At 35.2% G+C, this 16,773-nt stretch overlaps 2 protein-coding genes across 3 annotated transcripts; both read right to left on the reverse strand.

Annotated features, from left to right (window-relative positions):
* Positions 1-20: 20 nt before the first annotated feature.
* Positions 21-1,423, reverse strand: LOC117779816 (lipase 3-like). Its single transcript, XM_034616138.1, has 4 exons — positions 1,322-1,423; positions 1,065-1,242; positions 647-1,008; positions 21-587 (listed from the first exon to the last, which is right to left on the reverse strand). Exons 1-4 carry the CDS (start codon positions 1,421-1,423, stop codon positions 21-23), a joined length of 1,209 nt encoding a protein of 402 aa, XP_034472029.1.
* Positions 1,424-2,265: 842 nt separating this feature from the next.
* LOC117781929 (lipase 3-like) lies at positions 2,266-4,405 on the reverse strand. 2 transcript variants are annotated; one of them, XM_034618814.1, is made up of 4 exons: positions 4,095-4,405; positions 3,455-3,632; positions 3,037-3,392; positions 2,266-2,961 (listed from the first exon to the last, which is right to left on the reverse strand). In XM_034618814.1, exons 1-4 carry the CDS (start codon positions 4,317-4,319, stop codon positions 2,392-2,394), a joined length of 1,329 nt encoding a protein of 442 aa, XP_034474705.1. In that variant the 5' UTR covers positions 4,320-4,405; the 3' UTR covers positions 2,266-2,391. The 2 variants fall into 2 exon arrangements, with proteins under 2 accessions (XP_034474705.1, XP_034474704.1); XM_034618813.1 differs by having other exon boundaries at positions 3,031-3,392; positions 4,095-4,402.
* Between the last annotated feature and the right edge of the window lie 12,368 nt (positions 4,406-16,773).

Genomic DNA, 16,773 nt, shown 5'->3' on the forward strand with positions numbered 1-16,773 from the left:
CGATTCTTTGCAATTTATTATTATTTATTCCACGATCCGTACCTTATCGAGAGATCATGAACTTGCATATTATTAAAAATGCGTTCCCAGATCAAATCCCAGGAATCAATACCCCAAACGAAATCCAAATGATTAAATTTCTGATAGTCACTGAGATAATCATATATGACATTGGGCAACTTATTAAGCAATAATTTGACATCTTCGGGCTGTGCCAACCAATCGTTTTGGCCATAATACAAAGAAACCTTGGCCCTGACATTCCTTAAATTGTATTCCGGAGGAGTCACAGTTTTGTATCGCTGAAGATTCTGCACGAGCCCATAGTCGAATTTTCGTAGTCCACCCAAAGCTCGCACCTGGCCAAAGTGCATTACTTGTTTGGTTGATGCTCCAGCTGGAGCATGGGCAATAAACACTGGTAACATGGTCAGGTTTAACTGATCTGAGTTAAATCCTGTCGTCAAGAAGATCATATTCGAACAGATCGGCTGAGTCAAATCAGAGGCACAAATGAATTTGCTAAACGTGTTTGTAAGCTCGGATCTTGGCAAAAACTCATGGGTGCCAAAAAACTTGTTCATTATCTAAATAAAAATTAAGAAGACTTGAAGGAATTAAATAATATTAGTTGAAAATATCTCACAATAGATGATGTTTGAGCTTCACCCAAAAATTTTATCACCGGACTCTTGGTATGTTCGAAGAAGGCAACGGGTGCCATCGCATGCATTGAGATGATCTTTGACATATAATCGGGTCTCTCACTGCCCATTACAAAAAAGGACGTTGTGCCCTGGGAATGCCCAATATACTGCAGTTGGGAGTAGCCCGTATTGTTGAGCACATAATCAATGGTATTTGGTATGTCAAAGATGCCTATTTCATGAAAGGAATAATCCCAGAACTCAGGCTGATGCTGCTTAAGAAATTTGTGTTTCCTGCCATACGTATTTCCTCTTATATTTCCCATCCAGACATCGTAGCCCCGATCATGAAGCAAGTAACCTGGGGAAATCACATATACAATTTCCAAAGATTATAGATATATGTACATTACTTACCTAACCCCTTGGTGGGACCCTGCATCACCCATGTGGTAGAGGCGTCGAAAAGTCCATGCATCAATAATACAGGAATCGCTCCGAGCATTGGAATGCGATGAATGGTAATTATATAACCATCATCAGTGTCTACATTATGTTTCTCCGCAGGATAATTGTACTTTTGAATCAGCTCAAACTTTGGACAATTAAATATAAATAATGAAAATATATAAACAGCTCTGTAATATATTAAGTTGATCTTTTCGAAAACCAACCGTATCCAGCTTAGAATCTTCTAATACAGATGGATCAAGCTGTGTCCGAGCCAAGATTCCATCAAGGAACAGCCAGATTAGCCAGCCAATTAGTAAAGACATATCCGGGAAATGTTTCGTCTGTCTAACTGCAAAACTTTTGGCGAAATGGAGAGAGCTTACTTATATACTAGTTCTTTAGTGTGGAACGTAATTCATTTGCACGATTCTGCTCTAAAATGGAGTAATAAAATAAATTTATAGACATGTCACGTAACTTATATATTATAATATAATATTAGATGCCATAATAGATCGTCTAAAGTATATCTTGCCGAAGTCTGATCGAGTTACTTATACTTAGAATCAATTCATCATATCGATTAGGTTTCTCTTAGTTTATGGGATTATATAATAGACATCATTCGGAGAGGGAGAAATTTTTTCCTATATTCATGTAGATTTTCCCATAATCTAATTTAACAATTAACATGACTTGTGCTCCTACATAAATAAAAAATGTAAAAGCTTCCGTCAGACAAGCGTTTTTTCGCTCACACTTTTTGTTAACAGGTCCTATTTCCATCGTTTTTTTTTTTTGTGTCAGTTGACCATTTTTGTATGAAATTGATCAGAACTTGAGGCAGGCAGTAGTTTTACCGCTTCCCTTTGTGTACAAATTATTATTACAAATAATTTTTCATTAAAAAAAACTTTATCCAATTGGACCATACTTGACCAAATAAGCTGTAATTTACACTTATACTTATAGATAATGCTCATTATCCAACTGTGTGCGACTAAGCGAAAATTCATTTTCCTAGGCTTAATTTAATAAGACATTATATTGTAAGCTGTTGTACTCGACTAGGATATGCTCTGCAAACAAGTAACAATTCAATTTTAAACTTGACTTTCAAAAAAAAAAAAAAATTGTATTTTGACCAATCAAAAGAATCCAAATGTTTTTGGGATATATAAACATTATCACATGCACTTTATTTGATTATTCTAAGATTTGCACAATCAATAAATAGTTATTATATACTTATTATCATACTGCTAGTTTAGGATTCTTACACTAACTCTTTTCAGGCAGTTAAATTGTCCCTGAAATGTTCATTATCAATGGATTGCATATTTCTTAGCATGCGATCCCAGAGTAAATCCCGAGCATCTACTCCCCAAATGAAGTCGAGATGATTGAATTTCGGATAGTCGACTAGATATTGGGATACCACGTTGGGCAGATGAAGACTTAGAGCCTCCACATCATCGGGTTGGGCCAACCAATCGTTTTCAGCGTAGTACAATGCAACCTTGGCCTTAACATTCTCCAGTTTGTATTCGGGAGGTGTAATGCTATTATAACGCCAATGATTCCGCAGCCAACCATAATCGAACTGGCGGAAGGTTCCAGATCTTCGGAGCTGACCAAAGTGCTGCATCTGTTTGGTTGAGGCACCAGCTGGGGCATGCCCCACAACAACTGGCAACATGGTCTCATTCAACTGGTATTTATCAAAGCCTGTCGTGAGGAAGATCACATTCGAGCAGATTTCTTTGGTGATTGTAGTCTCATCGCAAATCAGCTGATTGAACATCACAATGAACTCATTTTGAGGCAGAAATTCATGTACGCCAATCAACTTCAATATAAACTGTAGAATAAAAGAAACTTGAATCAACAAGAGGTTGACAAACTATAAATCGAAGGGAAAGGGACTTACGCTCACCGAAGTGTGAAATTCAGCCAGGAAATTAACTACGGGACTCTTGCAATGATTCAGATATGCAACGGGTGCCAAGGCCTGCATATAGATAATTTTTTTCATATACTCGGGTCTCTCACTGCCCATAATCCAGAAGACAACGGTTCCCTGCGAGTGTCCAATGTAATGAAGCTGTGGGTAGCCAGTTTTCTTGAGTATAAAATCAATAGAACTGGGTATATCATGGACGCCCATTTCGTGAAATGTGAAATCCCAGTATTTAGCATGATTATGTGTGTACTTTATGTGCCCCCTCGAATACGTATTTCCCCTCACATTTGCCATCCAGACATCGTAGCCTTGCTCATAAAGCAGATAACCTAATGAAGATCAGAAATTGAATTAAAATGGTTAATTCAGTAAGTTTCAGTCATCGTCTTACCTAATCCCTTGCCTGGTCCCATCATCACCCATGTGGCAGAACTGTCCAAAAGTCCGTGCACGAGGAGTACTGGAGTTGCTCCGGGTCTGGCAATACGATGTAGGGTTAATATATAGCCATCATCTGTTACCACAGTGTGATTCTCCGCCGGATAACCGTATTTCTGAATAAGACCGTACTGTAAACAAAATAACCAGAAGTTAACTCAGGAATATCAAAAAATCTTATGATGAGTAGATTGATTTTACAACTTTACTAAAACTACAATTAGAAAACTTTTTGTGATTATATTAACTATACGATTACTTACAATACGTTTTATTAATATTTTTACTATCGCTTTACATTATGACAAATAGAATCGACTTTCATTAAAGATTACTTATTGAAAAATAATATGAAAAATTTAAACAAAACATTAGTGTTCATTACACTACAATTTTTAATCTTCACTCGCTGCTATATATATATTACAGGACTTAATGACTCTGATGATATCACTTTATTAATTAATGAATTACACTCAACGATTTTTTTAATCATTATGGTTGATTTATAAAAACTATTTATTTGCTTGATTATATATAATAACTTTGAAGAAAGTTTATCTGCGGTACTTAACTATTTTTCCTTAACTTACCGTATTCAAATGAGAATCAACCAAAATATTTGGATCCACATCATTATCAATGCGAATATTGCTAACAACGGGTAGAGATCGACCCAACCAAGCCGGCGATTTGAAGTTCACATTGAATAAAGTCGTGTTTCCAAATATAAATGATAAATCCGCATTACACTCGAGTACCAGACCCAGACACAATGTTAAGAGTAGCAACTGCTTAAAGCGCATTATTAATGTCATTTTTTCTATATACACAGAGTGTTTATATAGTGTATTGTATAAATTGTAGATGTGATCGCTGTGAAGTACAAAAGTTGACTGTTGATCCGTTGATTGGGCTGCGAGAACGAAACTTTGTCATGTTATTTGAAACTGTAGTACATATGCTATTATGCTGATTATAGCTTGCTTGTTTATACAGTAGTCACTCGATAAATTACACACTTTTCTTACACAGCTCTTAAATTTAATCCAACAATCATATTTAGATTTGAAATACTTTTAATTTAATTTAATTAAAGAAATATAAAAAACGTTGGGTTTTGTTTATCGAAAAATCACATTTAAAACCAGATCACTATACAGCATTATACAGTTTTATTTTCATTTTTACAAATATCTGAAAAATGTTATATAACCATTCGAAATTTCATACATATTATGCCAAACAATAATCGAGCCAGTTTAATTTGGCGAGTGATTACTGTAATTGTATTCATATCAGTGTGTAATACTTTCAATTCAATTGAATCACCATAAACCCAAAAGCAAAAAAACAACAAATGTGAAAATAAATATTGGTCAAGTGCGATGATAACCCTCGGCTATGCCTTCGTCACAAATTGATAAGCCATGGGTCCGGCTTAAGATTATAGCTCGAGTATAGCTCGTTATGCTTGAGTTCCAATTATAGTAGTCTTGACTTTGAAACTATTTACGCACGAGACTCTCGGGGCAGGTTTATCTGCAAAACACAACTGCGGCGACCTCTGAACTCCGTAGTTCTTATGGCCACCAAATGTGAATTCCGACTGCGTCATTGGGCGACCTTTCATTCCCCTAGCAACTCATTCACAAACAACCAACATTGTCAAGTTGCCAAGCAAAAAGTGCATATTTATAAATAACTCAACGATTCTTACCGACACTTTTATATTTTTCTTTTAAAAAAAGTTTATGTAAAAGTTATAAACATTGATAATTTGACGTGGATTTTTAATGTGTTTCGTTCCGGCGACGATTTCAGACTGAAGTCGCTGCTGCTGTGGGCTGCCTTGAATTGAACTTTGTTTAAATATTAATTACAAGTTTTTGATGACTTCTCACACACACACTCACACCTTTTGTTAAGGTGTGTGCCTAACCTGTCCGAAAGTAAAATACTGCAAACTCGTCTCTAAATCATTAGTTTTTTTTTGGGCTGATTAGGACTGCATATTGGTTGAGTATATCCAAAGTTCGAATTGCCCATCTATGTCATAGTTATGACGTAGTTTATCGCTGCTCTTCAGACTGGTTTTTGAGACCTGACCTAATAATCGGGGTATGTGTTTTAGTCTCTTCATTTGTAGGTTTATTTATTTCGTCGATAAGGCTTTATTTTTATACAAAAGTAAAGTATACAAAGTTTGTTGTGAAAATTCAAATTATGAATAATGATCGTTGAAAATAATTGTAGTAACAAAAGAAATTCAATTAGGCATGCTCGCTTAGTAATATACCCTATATCTTGCCAGACTTATCAATGAATGAACAATCAAATTGTAAAAAAATGACTGTTACTTTTATTGTTCTCGGATCAAAGTGCAAATTAAACCACAATGTTTATGAATTATTGTTTTTCTATTTGTAAACATTTCGATGACCGACAAATTGTGGCAAAGGCGTGATAATAGTTTAGTATCAAATTGAGAACTATTCATAGACCACACACAAATTAAAATTAGAAATTGTCTATTTACACACACTCACGCATGCACACAAAACCAACAAGAGCAATATGCAAAATGTAATAATATGCATTGAAAATATATTTGTATATTTGACTAGTTCAATCTTTGAATAATTTTGAATAGAGAGGGAAATACTCAGTAATATTGCTGCTTATCAGACTCTGTCCATGCACACAACTGAGTGTTATTCAATTATGAAATGAGTATTTAGCTTATTTTGCATTTAAGTAGCACACAGTTATTCACTCCCCAATAAAACCCATCAACAACAACAACATCAACCAATATGCAAATACGCATAAGAGGCAAGACAATGTGCAGTTCATTAACTCATGTTATTGTTATGATTATCGCTGGCTAAGCTCGAGTTCTGATAGCCATTGAACATGCAATGTCAACCAGAAGTTTGTCTCATTATAAATGCATAAAACTTGTTTGATCTGCAACACTTTTCGCTTGCTTCAAACATAAAATATGGCGTTGGCAATATGTTGCTAAGCTATAATGTTGCTATGACATGCTGATTGCAATATTATGCGGTATTTTTATTAGTTATTCAACTTTTTATGACATTATCAAGCGTATCACAACTATTTAATCCAGTTTTTATTTTTCTGTTCGAAAACTGTAACATTTCCTGAGTTTATTGTTTAACTTACAATTATTATGAAAAAAAAATATATCATTTTTCTTTTGTCTTTATTATTCGGCTGTATTATTAAATTCTCACAGTTTTTTAAATAAATTTGAAATTTTTGTATCCTCAACATATTCCTTACCAAAGTGTTGCCAATTGAAGAGTAGCACAAATTTACAAATGCATTTCTAAATGTTTTCCCATTTGGACATGCTTTGATTTTCGCGTTATTTACAATGTGGTTTAGCATTCGAACAATTTCAACGATCCAAATGTTCCGCAAAGCATCTGGGCCAACAACTGTCAGAGGGGCAACCAAAAAGCCACTTGATGTCCAGGACATTTTGCATTTTTAATTTGGCTCATGGGATTGACAGCTGCAGTCCCCGCAAGCCGCAAACAATTGTTGTCAAATAGTCACAGAAGCCACTGTAAAATCTCCCAACCCATTAGAGAAATAAAACTTAAAATAGTTATGAGAAATGGACTTAGCTTCAAAGTTTTCTCTCACTGAGAAAACCAGAGAAAACGGAATGAGGATTGATGAAGTGCACTGATATTTGCATTAGAAAAATAGGACCAAGAATTCTGAGCGTTTTATTTGTCAGCAAAACTTTCAACATGGGATTGAAGTTGTGCAGCTCATGAAATTGTACTTGGAGCTGGTTGACCTAGATAAACAGAAGTTTTAGTAACAGATTGGTTCAAATCTCGAAACTTTTGTTAACTGTCAGAAAAACAAGCTTCATAAGAAAAGCTCTTGATTAAGCTTAAGTCTGAGAAGAGACTTAATATTTTTTCAAGGTATAAACCTAAAGAATTTAAAGATTCATTTAAAATATAAGGCACTTTACTTCAAACTTTTTTAAAATATAAAACAGATTTAATAAATAATAATTACAGAAATTACAATACTCTTAGACTTATTCATTACTTCTTTAATTTTTGATAAGAAATCTAAGCAAAATTATAAAACAAAAAATATAATTATTTATTTTATTTAATTAGATTTAAATTACTTTTAAAAGGTTTCATTGCATTTGCAATTTTATAAATGTACAATACATTAAGTTACTGTAAAATCGTTTGGTATTACAATTTGCAAGTTTTTCTTATTAATATGATAAGTAGTTATCCAATTCAGTGATCCCTTGACTTTTATGCAACAATTGAGAACATGCCGCAGCTGTCAGATAATCGTTGTTACCCTTTAACAGTTTAACATCTGCGCCTATTTATACAAATAATTAAGTGTCAACGACAGAAGCCAAAATAATATAATATATGGAATTCGCCTTGCCACCACACAAGGCACCTTGAGTCCTCAATGCGATCACAACAATTGCAATAACAACGTCAAAAGGAAATCCCTACACAAACACAAGCACACACACATACACACACACACACACAATAATAGGCAATTTTCGCAGAAATGTGAAAAATGAAAAATATAAATAAAATGTTGCTGAAGGGCGATGTAAAAAATGTGAGAGAAAAATGATTTTTGCACGCCTCGACGACGTTGACAGGACCACTGCAAAGGTACAGGATGCAATGGGTGAACGGGGAGAAGGGAAGACGGGGTGACGGAGTGACGGCTCCAGCTGCCAGTGTCATTAACTCGACAAACCGCTCAACGGCGCGGCGTCGCAATGCGAGTAATGCGTAAAAGTGGAGCGGAAGTGCACAAGCAAGGAGGGCAAAGGGAGCTAAAAAAATAATGTTAAGGTATTCGTTATGTCAACAAGCAACAATAAGAAAGAGAGGGAGTCAGAGAGAGAGAGAATGAAAGGGAGGGAGCGAGTGAGAGGGCATCGTGTTACGCGCATTACATCACTCATTTTTTTAAAGTCTTTTTTGCATTTGTGTTTTGTAATTGCTGAAGTCATTAGTCGCCTAACGACAAAGTTCTCTCACTAAGCCATCCTTTTATACCCTGTAAAATTTAGATAGGGAAAGTGTGAATATTATTCATATTGCAATGAATATAAAAACGGTGTTTGTTTTTTAAATTACCTTATCACTTACCTTAAAACTCCCGTACCCTATGCGGGAAGGAGAAAAAAATGTTTAAACTTAGAGATAGGATAGAATAGTGTGATTTCGATTTGAACATCCTGATATTCTCGACCAAATCATAGGTAAAAAAAAATTTACAACTTTTTCAATCTATAAACAGGGTGTTCTCTATTCGACCGTCGTAATTCCTGCTGGTTTTTAATGAAGTGCAGCTCCTCATAGCGGCTTCCTTCTTCTCTCCAACTCCAAACTGCAGTCAAGCGACAAATGTTTCGCTTTCTTGTGGGAAAGTCACGGCAAAGCGGAGAAAATAGAAAGAAGAGGGAATGTGTGGGGTAGTCTGCTCTGTAACCTTTTGTGCTTTGTGGCACGTTCTGCCTTTGGCGCACTCTTATTTATTCTCCCTCTCACTTTTCTCGCTCATTCTCTCCTACTCTCTCTCTTTTAGAGCTATACAAATTTTGTGCATGGCTAAATTTGAAGTGGTAAATACGTTAATTGGGCATCAAATGTAACAACGGTATTTTTTCAGTATTTTATGACCTTGTCGTTAATGTGTGATGACTTTTTTAGTGCATTGTGACCATGTTTTGGTAGCAGAGACTGCTCGACTAGAAAATACCTTTGATAAAAAGTTCCCGATAGCGTCAAACTGTCATATCCCTGCCAAAATGTTTTAGATTTCTTAGCGGAATGTCATTGTGATCAAGATTTTGCCTTAAAATTATGTACTCAAATAAATACTAATAATTAAAAATTAAATTTTCCATTTTTTTCATTTTTATTGATTATAATTTATTATCTAAATAAATCCTTAGGCTTTTATTTGATGTAAAAAAAAGGAAATTCAATTTTAACTTTTTTAAATATTATTTTATTTATGAAACGGTATTAAATATATTTATAAAATAATAATATTTTTTGAATTTTCCCAATTAAAAATCTCGCGGTCACAGGGTATCACTTAGTCGAAGTTTTTTAACTCAAGTGTGTCCTTTTTTCTTAATGCATATTTACCTGTTGTTATTTTGGTATCAAATCTTAAGTACACCAAGTCCGATGTCAGATGTAATCAACTGTTACCATACTGGCATGCAAATTACATTGAATTCCACGCTTAGCCAACTGACAAGCTCAGCTTTGATGGCCTTAACGTGTTGCCAAAAATTCTAACCATTAGCCACTCTACAAGTTGGCTTTAATACGCAATCTGCTAAGCACGCAACAACTGCCAAAATACACAACGAATCAATGTGTAAATCCTGCAAGCTGAGGTAGCTTAAGAGTCTGGCTAAAAAGGGAAGAAGGAAGGTAGATAGAAAGACGGAAAGGGTGAGTAGAGAGGGGTGGTAATGTGTACACTGTACACTCCCACGGGTAAGCAACAAAAAAATAAATGTTGCAAATATGCGAGTAGCAGCTTCTGAGTGTGTCAATGTGGCAATGTGCGATTCTTCCTGCTTTGCTTGCCACACACACACACACACACACACACATACGCAACACAACACAACACAGCACACACACTTTTGTAAGTATCAATTTCAAGAGATTTATGCGCTCAGCAAAAAGGCCATAAAATATTTATTGTTTTATGTTGCATGGCCAATGATAAGGCAACCGATAAGGCTAAGACGGGGCACAAGTTGAAGCAACAGCTGAATGTGGCACAGGATATTCGCGCCACTCGCTCCGCTTCTGTAATGCGATACACAACGCCAGCGAAGGGAATTCAACAAGGATAACAGGATAACAACAGGATAGCAGGAAGAAGCATGAAATATTACCTTTAAATAAGAATTTATTTTCATTGAACAAAATTTAAATAAAAATACGCAACTCACACACACATATACATTACAATTACAGTAAATTCTTCTTTGACCATGTCTGCAATTCAAGAATTCAAAGAATCAATTCTAAATTCAAATTGCGAAGCAGTCAAGCTGTATACGTGTATATGTATATTCCCTACAGGGTTAAATTTGTTACATGAGAGGGAATATGTTCAGCTATTTGGATACATTTTAATGGAAGTCCTTCACAAAATACTTGTAGTTATGCTTTGCGAATTTAATACTTTTCAATTATGGTTAAGCTTACGTTGAACATTTGTCCTTGCTTTAACTGATTTTTAATAATTTAAAATGTAGATTATTTAAAAGCTTTCCCTGTTACATACTTTGATCTGGAACTAATTGTAAAAGCTTTTTAAATGACTTCAGTATCATGTGAACCTTTAAAAATTAGTAGCCGAGTAATATAATATTATAGTAATCCAATGCGGGTATTGCCCGACTTCACTATTAAAAACTGTTTCTTGTATTTGGTTGTTAGGCGTAGGTGATGGAATTTTGATAAGTAAAATGTTAAAAAGGTACATATTGCTTACAATTTTATTCTAAATTAATTGATCATTTAAATGCATTTTAATTTAAGTCTTATTTTTTTAATTTTATTTTGAACACTATAAATTTTATGAATTTATTTAAATTTACGCATAGTTTGCTCCAAATTATTGAATTGTACTTTAAAAATAATGCACACTAAAATCCAAAATTACTTAGTCATTGTCTTAGTTGGTGTCACCTGTCGATGATGTCTCCGTCTTTGTTCAATCAGCTAATAAACTGCCTGATGCACGACTCGAAAGTGATTATTGATTTAATTACACATCAAAGTAACGGCAAATGAAAACAAAGACAAGACTGCTGAACGGTGGGAGGGGTGACGGTAAGAGAGGGTGCAGAAAGGGAACCAAGGGGAGTCTTCAATGTTGGCTGCAGCATCACAACGTCAAAGTAATAAAATGCTAATGAATTAATTTCGCAGGAACTTTGCAATAGAATGAAGAAAGTGAATACAGCAGAAACTTCAGTATCCAGTTCCTGTGACAGGACACGAACTCAATAACTCTACTAATGGATGACTCTGCAGGCAACAGGCTGTAATAAATTTAATGAAATGTTATTAAATTTGAACAAGCAAATGAATTATTAGTTATGTAGATGCATCAAAGTAAAGTTAAGTAACAGTAGCTAATGCTATCTAAAGGTTCACAAATACTAAATACCTTAACAGGCAATAGAAGAATTTATATTTTATATTAATAAAATATAATCTAAAATTTGACAAACTTAGCTCTTAAAATTAACAGAAATTCTTTAAATCGTTACATATTTAATGACAAAATTATAATACTCGCAACTGTAATGCACCGAATGTTTGATGTATCTAATATTAAGTCCGTTTGTGTGTAAAATTGCCCAGTCTTAAATATAGTGAAGCTACATTAAGTAAATACTTACTTATATACAAGATTGGCTAAAAGACCTCCGACTGTGGGGAAAGCAATTTCCTGGACAGTTTTGATTTGTTTGCCGAAACGCATATACTATACTTAGACGTGTGTATCTCAAAGATACATCGAGACGGCTAATGCTAATGAAATGCACGCAACACACTCGAGGGTTAGGCAAACAAAATCAACTTGCGGGATAGTCCCAACAATGAAACAGAACTCGTAGATACACAAAGAAGAACAAAAATTACAAATAAAAAAAGAAACTCGGAACAGCGATAAAAATCAAAGGAACCCCAGAACAGAGCCAACAATTCAATATATACAAATCAAAAAGTTGAATACGCCTTTGCATTGACCGCAAAAAAGAAAACTTCTTTCGCCAGATTTATGCGGCAATATTTGATTTTGAAATCGACTGACGGTTACCCGTTGCCTCTGTCCTGCTTTAGCCACCAACATAAGGGCTCATACAACCTGTAGCATTTTCATTGCGTTGGGTAAACTTTCCATTCTATTTACATTTTTTGCTTCAACGCACTTTTTATCTTACAAGCGCATTGGCGTGGTAAGGGGCAGCAAGAGTAACAGATGGGAGGGTACAAAGCGGGCATCTAAAATTTAAATTGAAAATTGATTTTTGCCAATGTATTCGCATTTTTGTTTTGCTCTGTTTGATTTGTTGCTCTGCTCTTGGTCAATTTTTTGCGATTGAGTTCATTTTTAGCCGGAGGTCAGAGATTGAGCAACGATTTGGCAAGTGGCAAATGGCTGAGGGGTTGCAAATGGCGAGGGGAACAGGAAGATTGCAGTAGTAAAAAAAGATTGGCATTTGTTCATCATAAGTGCGCATCACTGAATTTCCACTTGCTGTTTGAACTATCTAAATAGGAATAGACCTTCACTTGCAACTTTTTCATGGCATACTTTCCGGCGCATTTCCAGTCAAAATGACGCTACAGATTTCTGGATTGGGATATTATGAATTAAGCTAAAACGTTATTTTTGACAATTTAAACTACATCTCCTTTAAGTTGAAATTTGTTTGATGTTCCTTCAGCTTTTCCCAATTCTGACTTTATTTTTGACTTAAGTTATTGTTAAAAAGATATTATTTCAATTCTGAATTTCTATTTTTAGACAATTTTGTTGATATTATATCTTATATTCTATATATATTATATATTATATTTGGTTAAAACTCCGCCTACATTTCTTAAAATACGCTCTCGTAATTTTGTCGAATAAAAAAATAATAATAATAATAATTTTCCATATTTTCCCAAAGTACATTCTGTCAGTTCTCGCTCTTCTCATATGATTATTGTTTACATTAACATTTCTTAAAATACAATTAAGACTATATTTTTTTAAAGTAGTTACTCTTAATTTATAATTCGTTTTTCTCCACAATTTCTCAATATACTTTTTAGCTCTACCTTTTGAATTAAATCATTTGCTTTGTACCATTCGTTAAGCCTTTAAATCCCTTAAAGTAAGTTAATCGATTTTTAGCGCCTTCTTATCACAATTTGCTGTAACAGTTAGCAAGTAAATTTGAAATAATATCAAGACAAATATATTGTATACTGAGGGAGAGTTACAGTTCCCCCCTGGTGATTGTAACTGGTGTGGCAACATGAAAAAACCCGGTTATAAGCCTATCAAAACGTTTTTATTGGATTCGTGCACGCGGCGAAAACCAAGCCCCCAAAAACTGGTATCTAGAATCGGATGGAATTGGATGGGATGGGATGGGTTTGGTATCCCAGTATACTTACATAGTAGACTCGATATGCTTAGGCCAAAGTCGACGACAGTTTCGCGTGTGTTTGCACTTTTCCGGTCGTTTTTCTAGCTTTGTGCCAACGAGCAAAAGAGAAAGCGACTTCTGGCCAGGTTCAAAAAAGGGGGGTTGGTTTTTCGGCTAAAATGCTTAGAAATTGATAGCGGCGACAAATCATACGCGTACCTTGGGTAAGCTGCCAACTCGACTGCATTTTCCAGCGTGTTGGGGGTGGCTCATAACTTAGCCCCCGTTCCCCGCTCGTCGCTCCCCGCCCCTTTAGTTATTTGTCGTCTTGCAACAATTTGCTGGCCTGCTAATAAAATTTGATAAGCCAAAGTGGAGCGACAGACGCCCCCACCGACCAGGCATAAAATGTTGGATCGCTGCACGCAAATTGGGGATAAATTTAATGCCACAGTGAAACTGGCTTGTAATGTGCTGGGAGTGACAATGCCCCTCTCCCACTATCAATTGGAAAGTTAATTTGTGCTCTGGCCATGCATAAAAATGTGGCCAACTGCTGCCAGGAATATACCAAGGGATTCCTCTGCTATTTCTCCTGTGTCTTCTTTTTCATGGTTGCTGCGTTGATTAACCATAAAAATGTTTGCCCATCGTTACCCCATCGGAGTTGGTATATTTTTTTTCTCTCTTCTATTTATTTTTTTGGGTTGCTCTCTTCGGTGCTCTTTGATTTATTCGATGTGTTTTGATTTGCGCCATTTCATTCTATTCTATTTGATGGTCGCTTCCCTGTCCCATTAGCTGCATGCGAAATGCATTTTTGATGACAGTTAATGGAGTTTTTACTGCCTTTGAAGCGCGCTTTATGGTAGTCCGAAACAGACCCCAGCAATACCTCATCGACACCCCCAACCATCACTTCCTATCCCCCCATTAGTCGCAGCTGACTTGGCATCTTTTTGTTTTACGTGTTTGACGGGGGAAAACAACGACGCAAGTTTGTGTTGTGCAAATTATTGGGGGTTGTGCTTATTTTATTAAAGACTGTCAGACAGTTTGGTAAGGGGAATACTTCGAGTCTATAAAAGAATTTTCATGATATTTCCTTTTTATTTTTATGTCTACTAATAAATGGAATTTATGTATTATTCAAAAATCTAACATGTTTATAAAATAAAAGAACATTTTCAGTTTTGCCAAAAGTACAGAAAATAACGGTACAATTTTTGAGAATGTACGGAAAATTAAGGCCATCCTTAAAGTAGACTCTACATTTTTCTTACTTTTAAATATTTGAAGTATATGTATTGCATTTGGAAAACTAATTTAATTTAATGCAATTAAAATCAATTAAGAATTATCTATTTTGTTCTTTATTATTTAATTATTTAAAGTCAATTAACGTCAACAGTCGATAAAAGATTAATTGAATTTAGAATTTATTTAAATGATTTAAGATTCAATATTAATATAAGTTGTAAATAGTTGTAATTTTAAACGAAAAAAGAATATTTAAGTAATGCTAAGCCTTCATCGTAGCTTAGAAAATTAGCTTCATTTTTCAAATTTAAAAATATTTTACGAAGATTAACACAATTTAATTTAAATTATTTTTCTAAAATAAGCCAATTATAAATTAAAATTTAGAAATTACATTAACAAATTTAAATCAACCTATTTGTGTACGTCATGTTGCAGCCCTTTAGGCGCAATTTAAGAAAATGAGCTGCAAATCAGAAAAGCAAATGGAAAATCAAGTTAAATATTTGTGAACACAAACGCACACACTGGCAACAGAAAACTGGCAATGTCATGGCCAGGACAAAGATTAGACATACACGTGAACACACAAGCCAACACCCACAAATACACATACACATACACATACACATACACATACACATGACATTTAACTTTGTTTGGTGTGAAGAGAGAGGAAGCAGAAATCTTAGCTTCTGCTTCCTCTCTCCTCATGGCACAGGAAGTGGCACAGACGCAGTCAGGACACTTAAACGCTGCTCAAAATTGGATTTGTGCTGCTTAGGCGCAGTAGCGACACCCCCTTTTAGCCCCTCTTTGCCCTTTTGCTCACATGCTGATAAACATTTTTATAGTTAGGCCAACATTCAGTTGGCCACAAGTCATGGCTCATCCTTAGCCTTCTTTCGCTTATTTTTCTTTTCGACCGTATTCCCCAGCTGCACATTAAGTTTTTGCCAAAGGATGTAGACAGGGGAATGGTGGAGATTTTTTGGGAAGAGAGAATAGAACTTGGAGACTGTCACTGTTTATGCTTATTTAAAAAAGTGGCAGCGCTTCGGAGTTTTGATTTGATAAAGCTGAAAAGAAAATGCTTAGAAAATGATAGCACCAAGGACTTCATGTGTGTGCATGTGTTCGGAGGATGGAGAGAGGTAGAAGGGGACTGTTTAGGTGTCAGTTCAGTACTGATAAAAACTCATGCTCATCGTAGCATTTATGCAAGTCACATACGCACGAAGCTTTTAATAATAAAAACAACGAGCAAATGTTATATGAGAACAAAGTAAGCAATGCTCGACCCAGAGGGGTGGGGTGTTTGGGGGAGGGATTGCTGGGTAACAGCTCGTGGTTGTGCGTGTAAATGTCTTTATGCGTATGTGAAAGTAAAGCCCAAGTGAGAGTCCTTTCGCAGCTGCTTTCAATGCAGCCGCAAAGTATGCTACAAAATTTGATTACACTCGGCCCAAGAGTTTTCATCTTATCAAAGCCCCTAAAATGGAAAGTAATCATTGCACAGTTGTGAAGTCTAGCGTGGGGTTTGCTTATTAACAAAAACAATACTCCCAACTCTTCTCCTACTCAACGTCAGCATCCTTTTCCACTCCAACAGACCAAAATACTCAGCACTCAACACTTTAACTTAAAAATTGTGCGTCCTTTAATGGATCAGAAAATAAAAATTACCAATTTAAATACAAGAGCTACGAAACAAGACTTGTTTTTGGTTTTAAAATAAACCTCATTTACTTAAAAATGCTAACTTTTAA

Source organism: Drosophila innubila, assembly GCF_004354385.1.
Source record: "Drosophila innubila isolate TH190305 chromosome 2L unlocalized genomic scaffold, UK_Dinn_1.0 4_B_2L, whole genome shotgun sequence".
NCBI classification, from domain to species: Eukaryota; Metazoa; Arthropoda; class Insecta; order Diptera; family Drosophilidae; genus Drosophila; species Drosophila innubila.

Coding starts and splice junctions, on each gene's coding strand:
- LOC117779816 (XM_034616138.1), bottom strand. CDS start 1,423: ATGTCTTTACTAATTGGCTGGCTAATCTGGCTGTTCCTTGATGGAATC. Junction 1,243..1,321: donor AAGATTCTAAGCTGGATACG/GTTGGTTTTCGA, acceptor AATTGTCCAAAG/TTTGAGCTGATTCAAAAGTA. Junction 588..646: donor AAGCTCAAACATCATCTATT/GTGAGATATTTT, acceptor ATTTTTATTTAG/ATAATGAACAAGTTTTTTGG.
- LOC117781929 (XM_034618813.1), bottom strand. CDS start 4,319: ATGACATTAATAATGCGCTTTAAGCAGTTGCTACTCTTAACATTGTGT. Junction 3,633..4,094: donor TTGATTCTCATTTGAATACG/GTAAGTTAAGGA, acceptor TTTTGTTTACAG/TACGGTCTTATTCAGAAATA. Junction 2,962..3,030: donor AATTTCACACTTCGGTGAGC/GTAAGTCCCTTT, acceptor TTTATTCTACAG/TTTATATTGAAGTTGATTGG.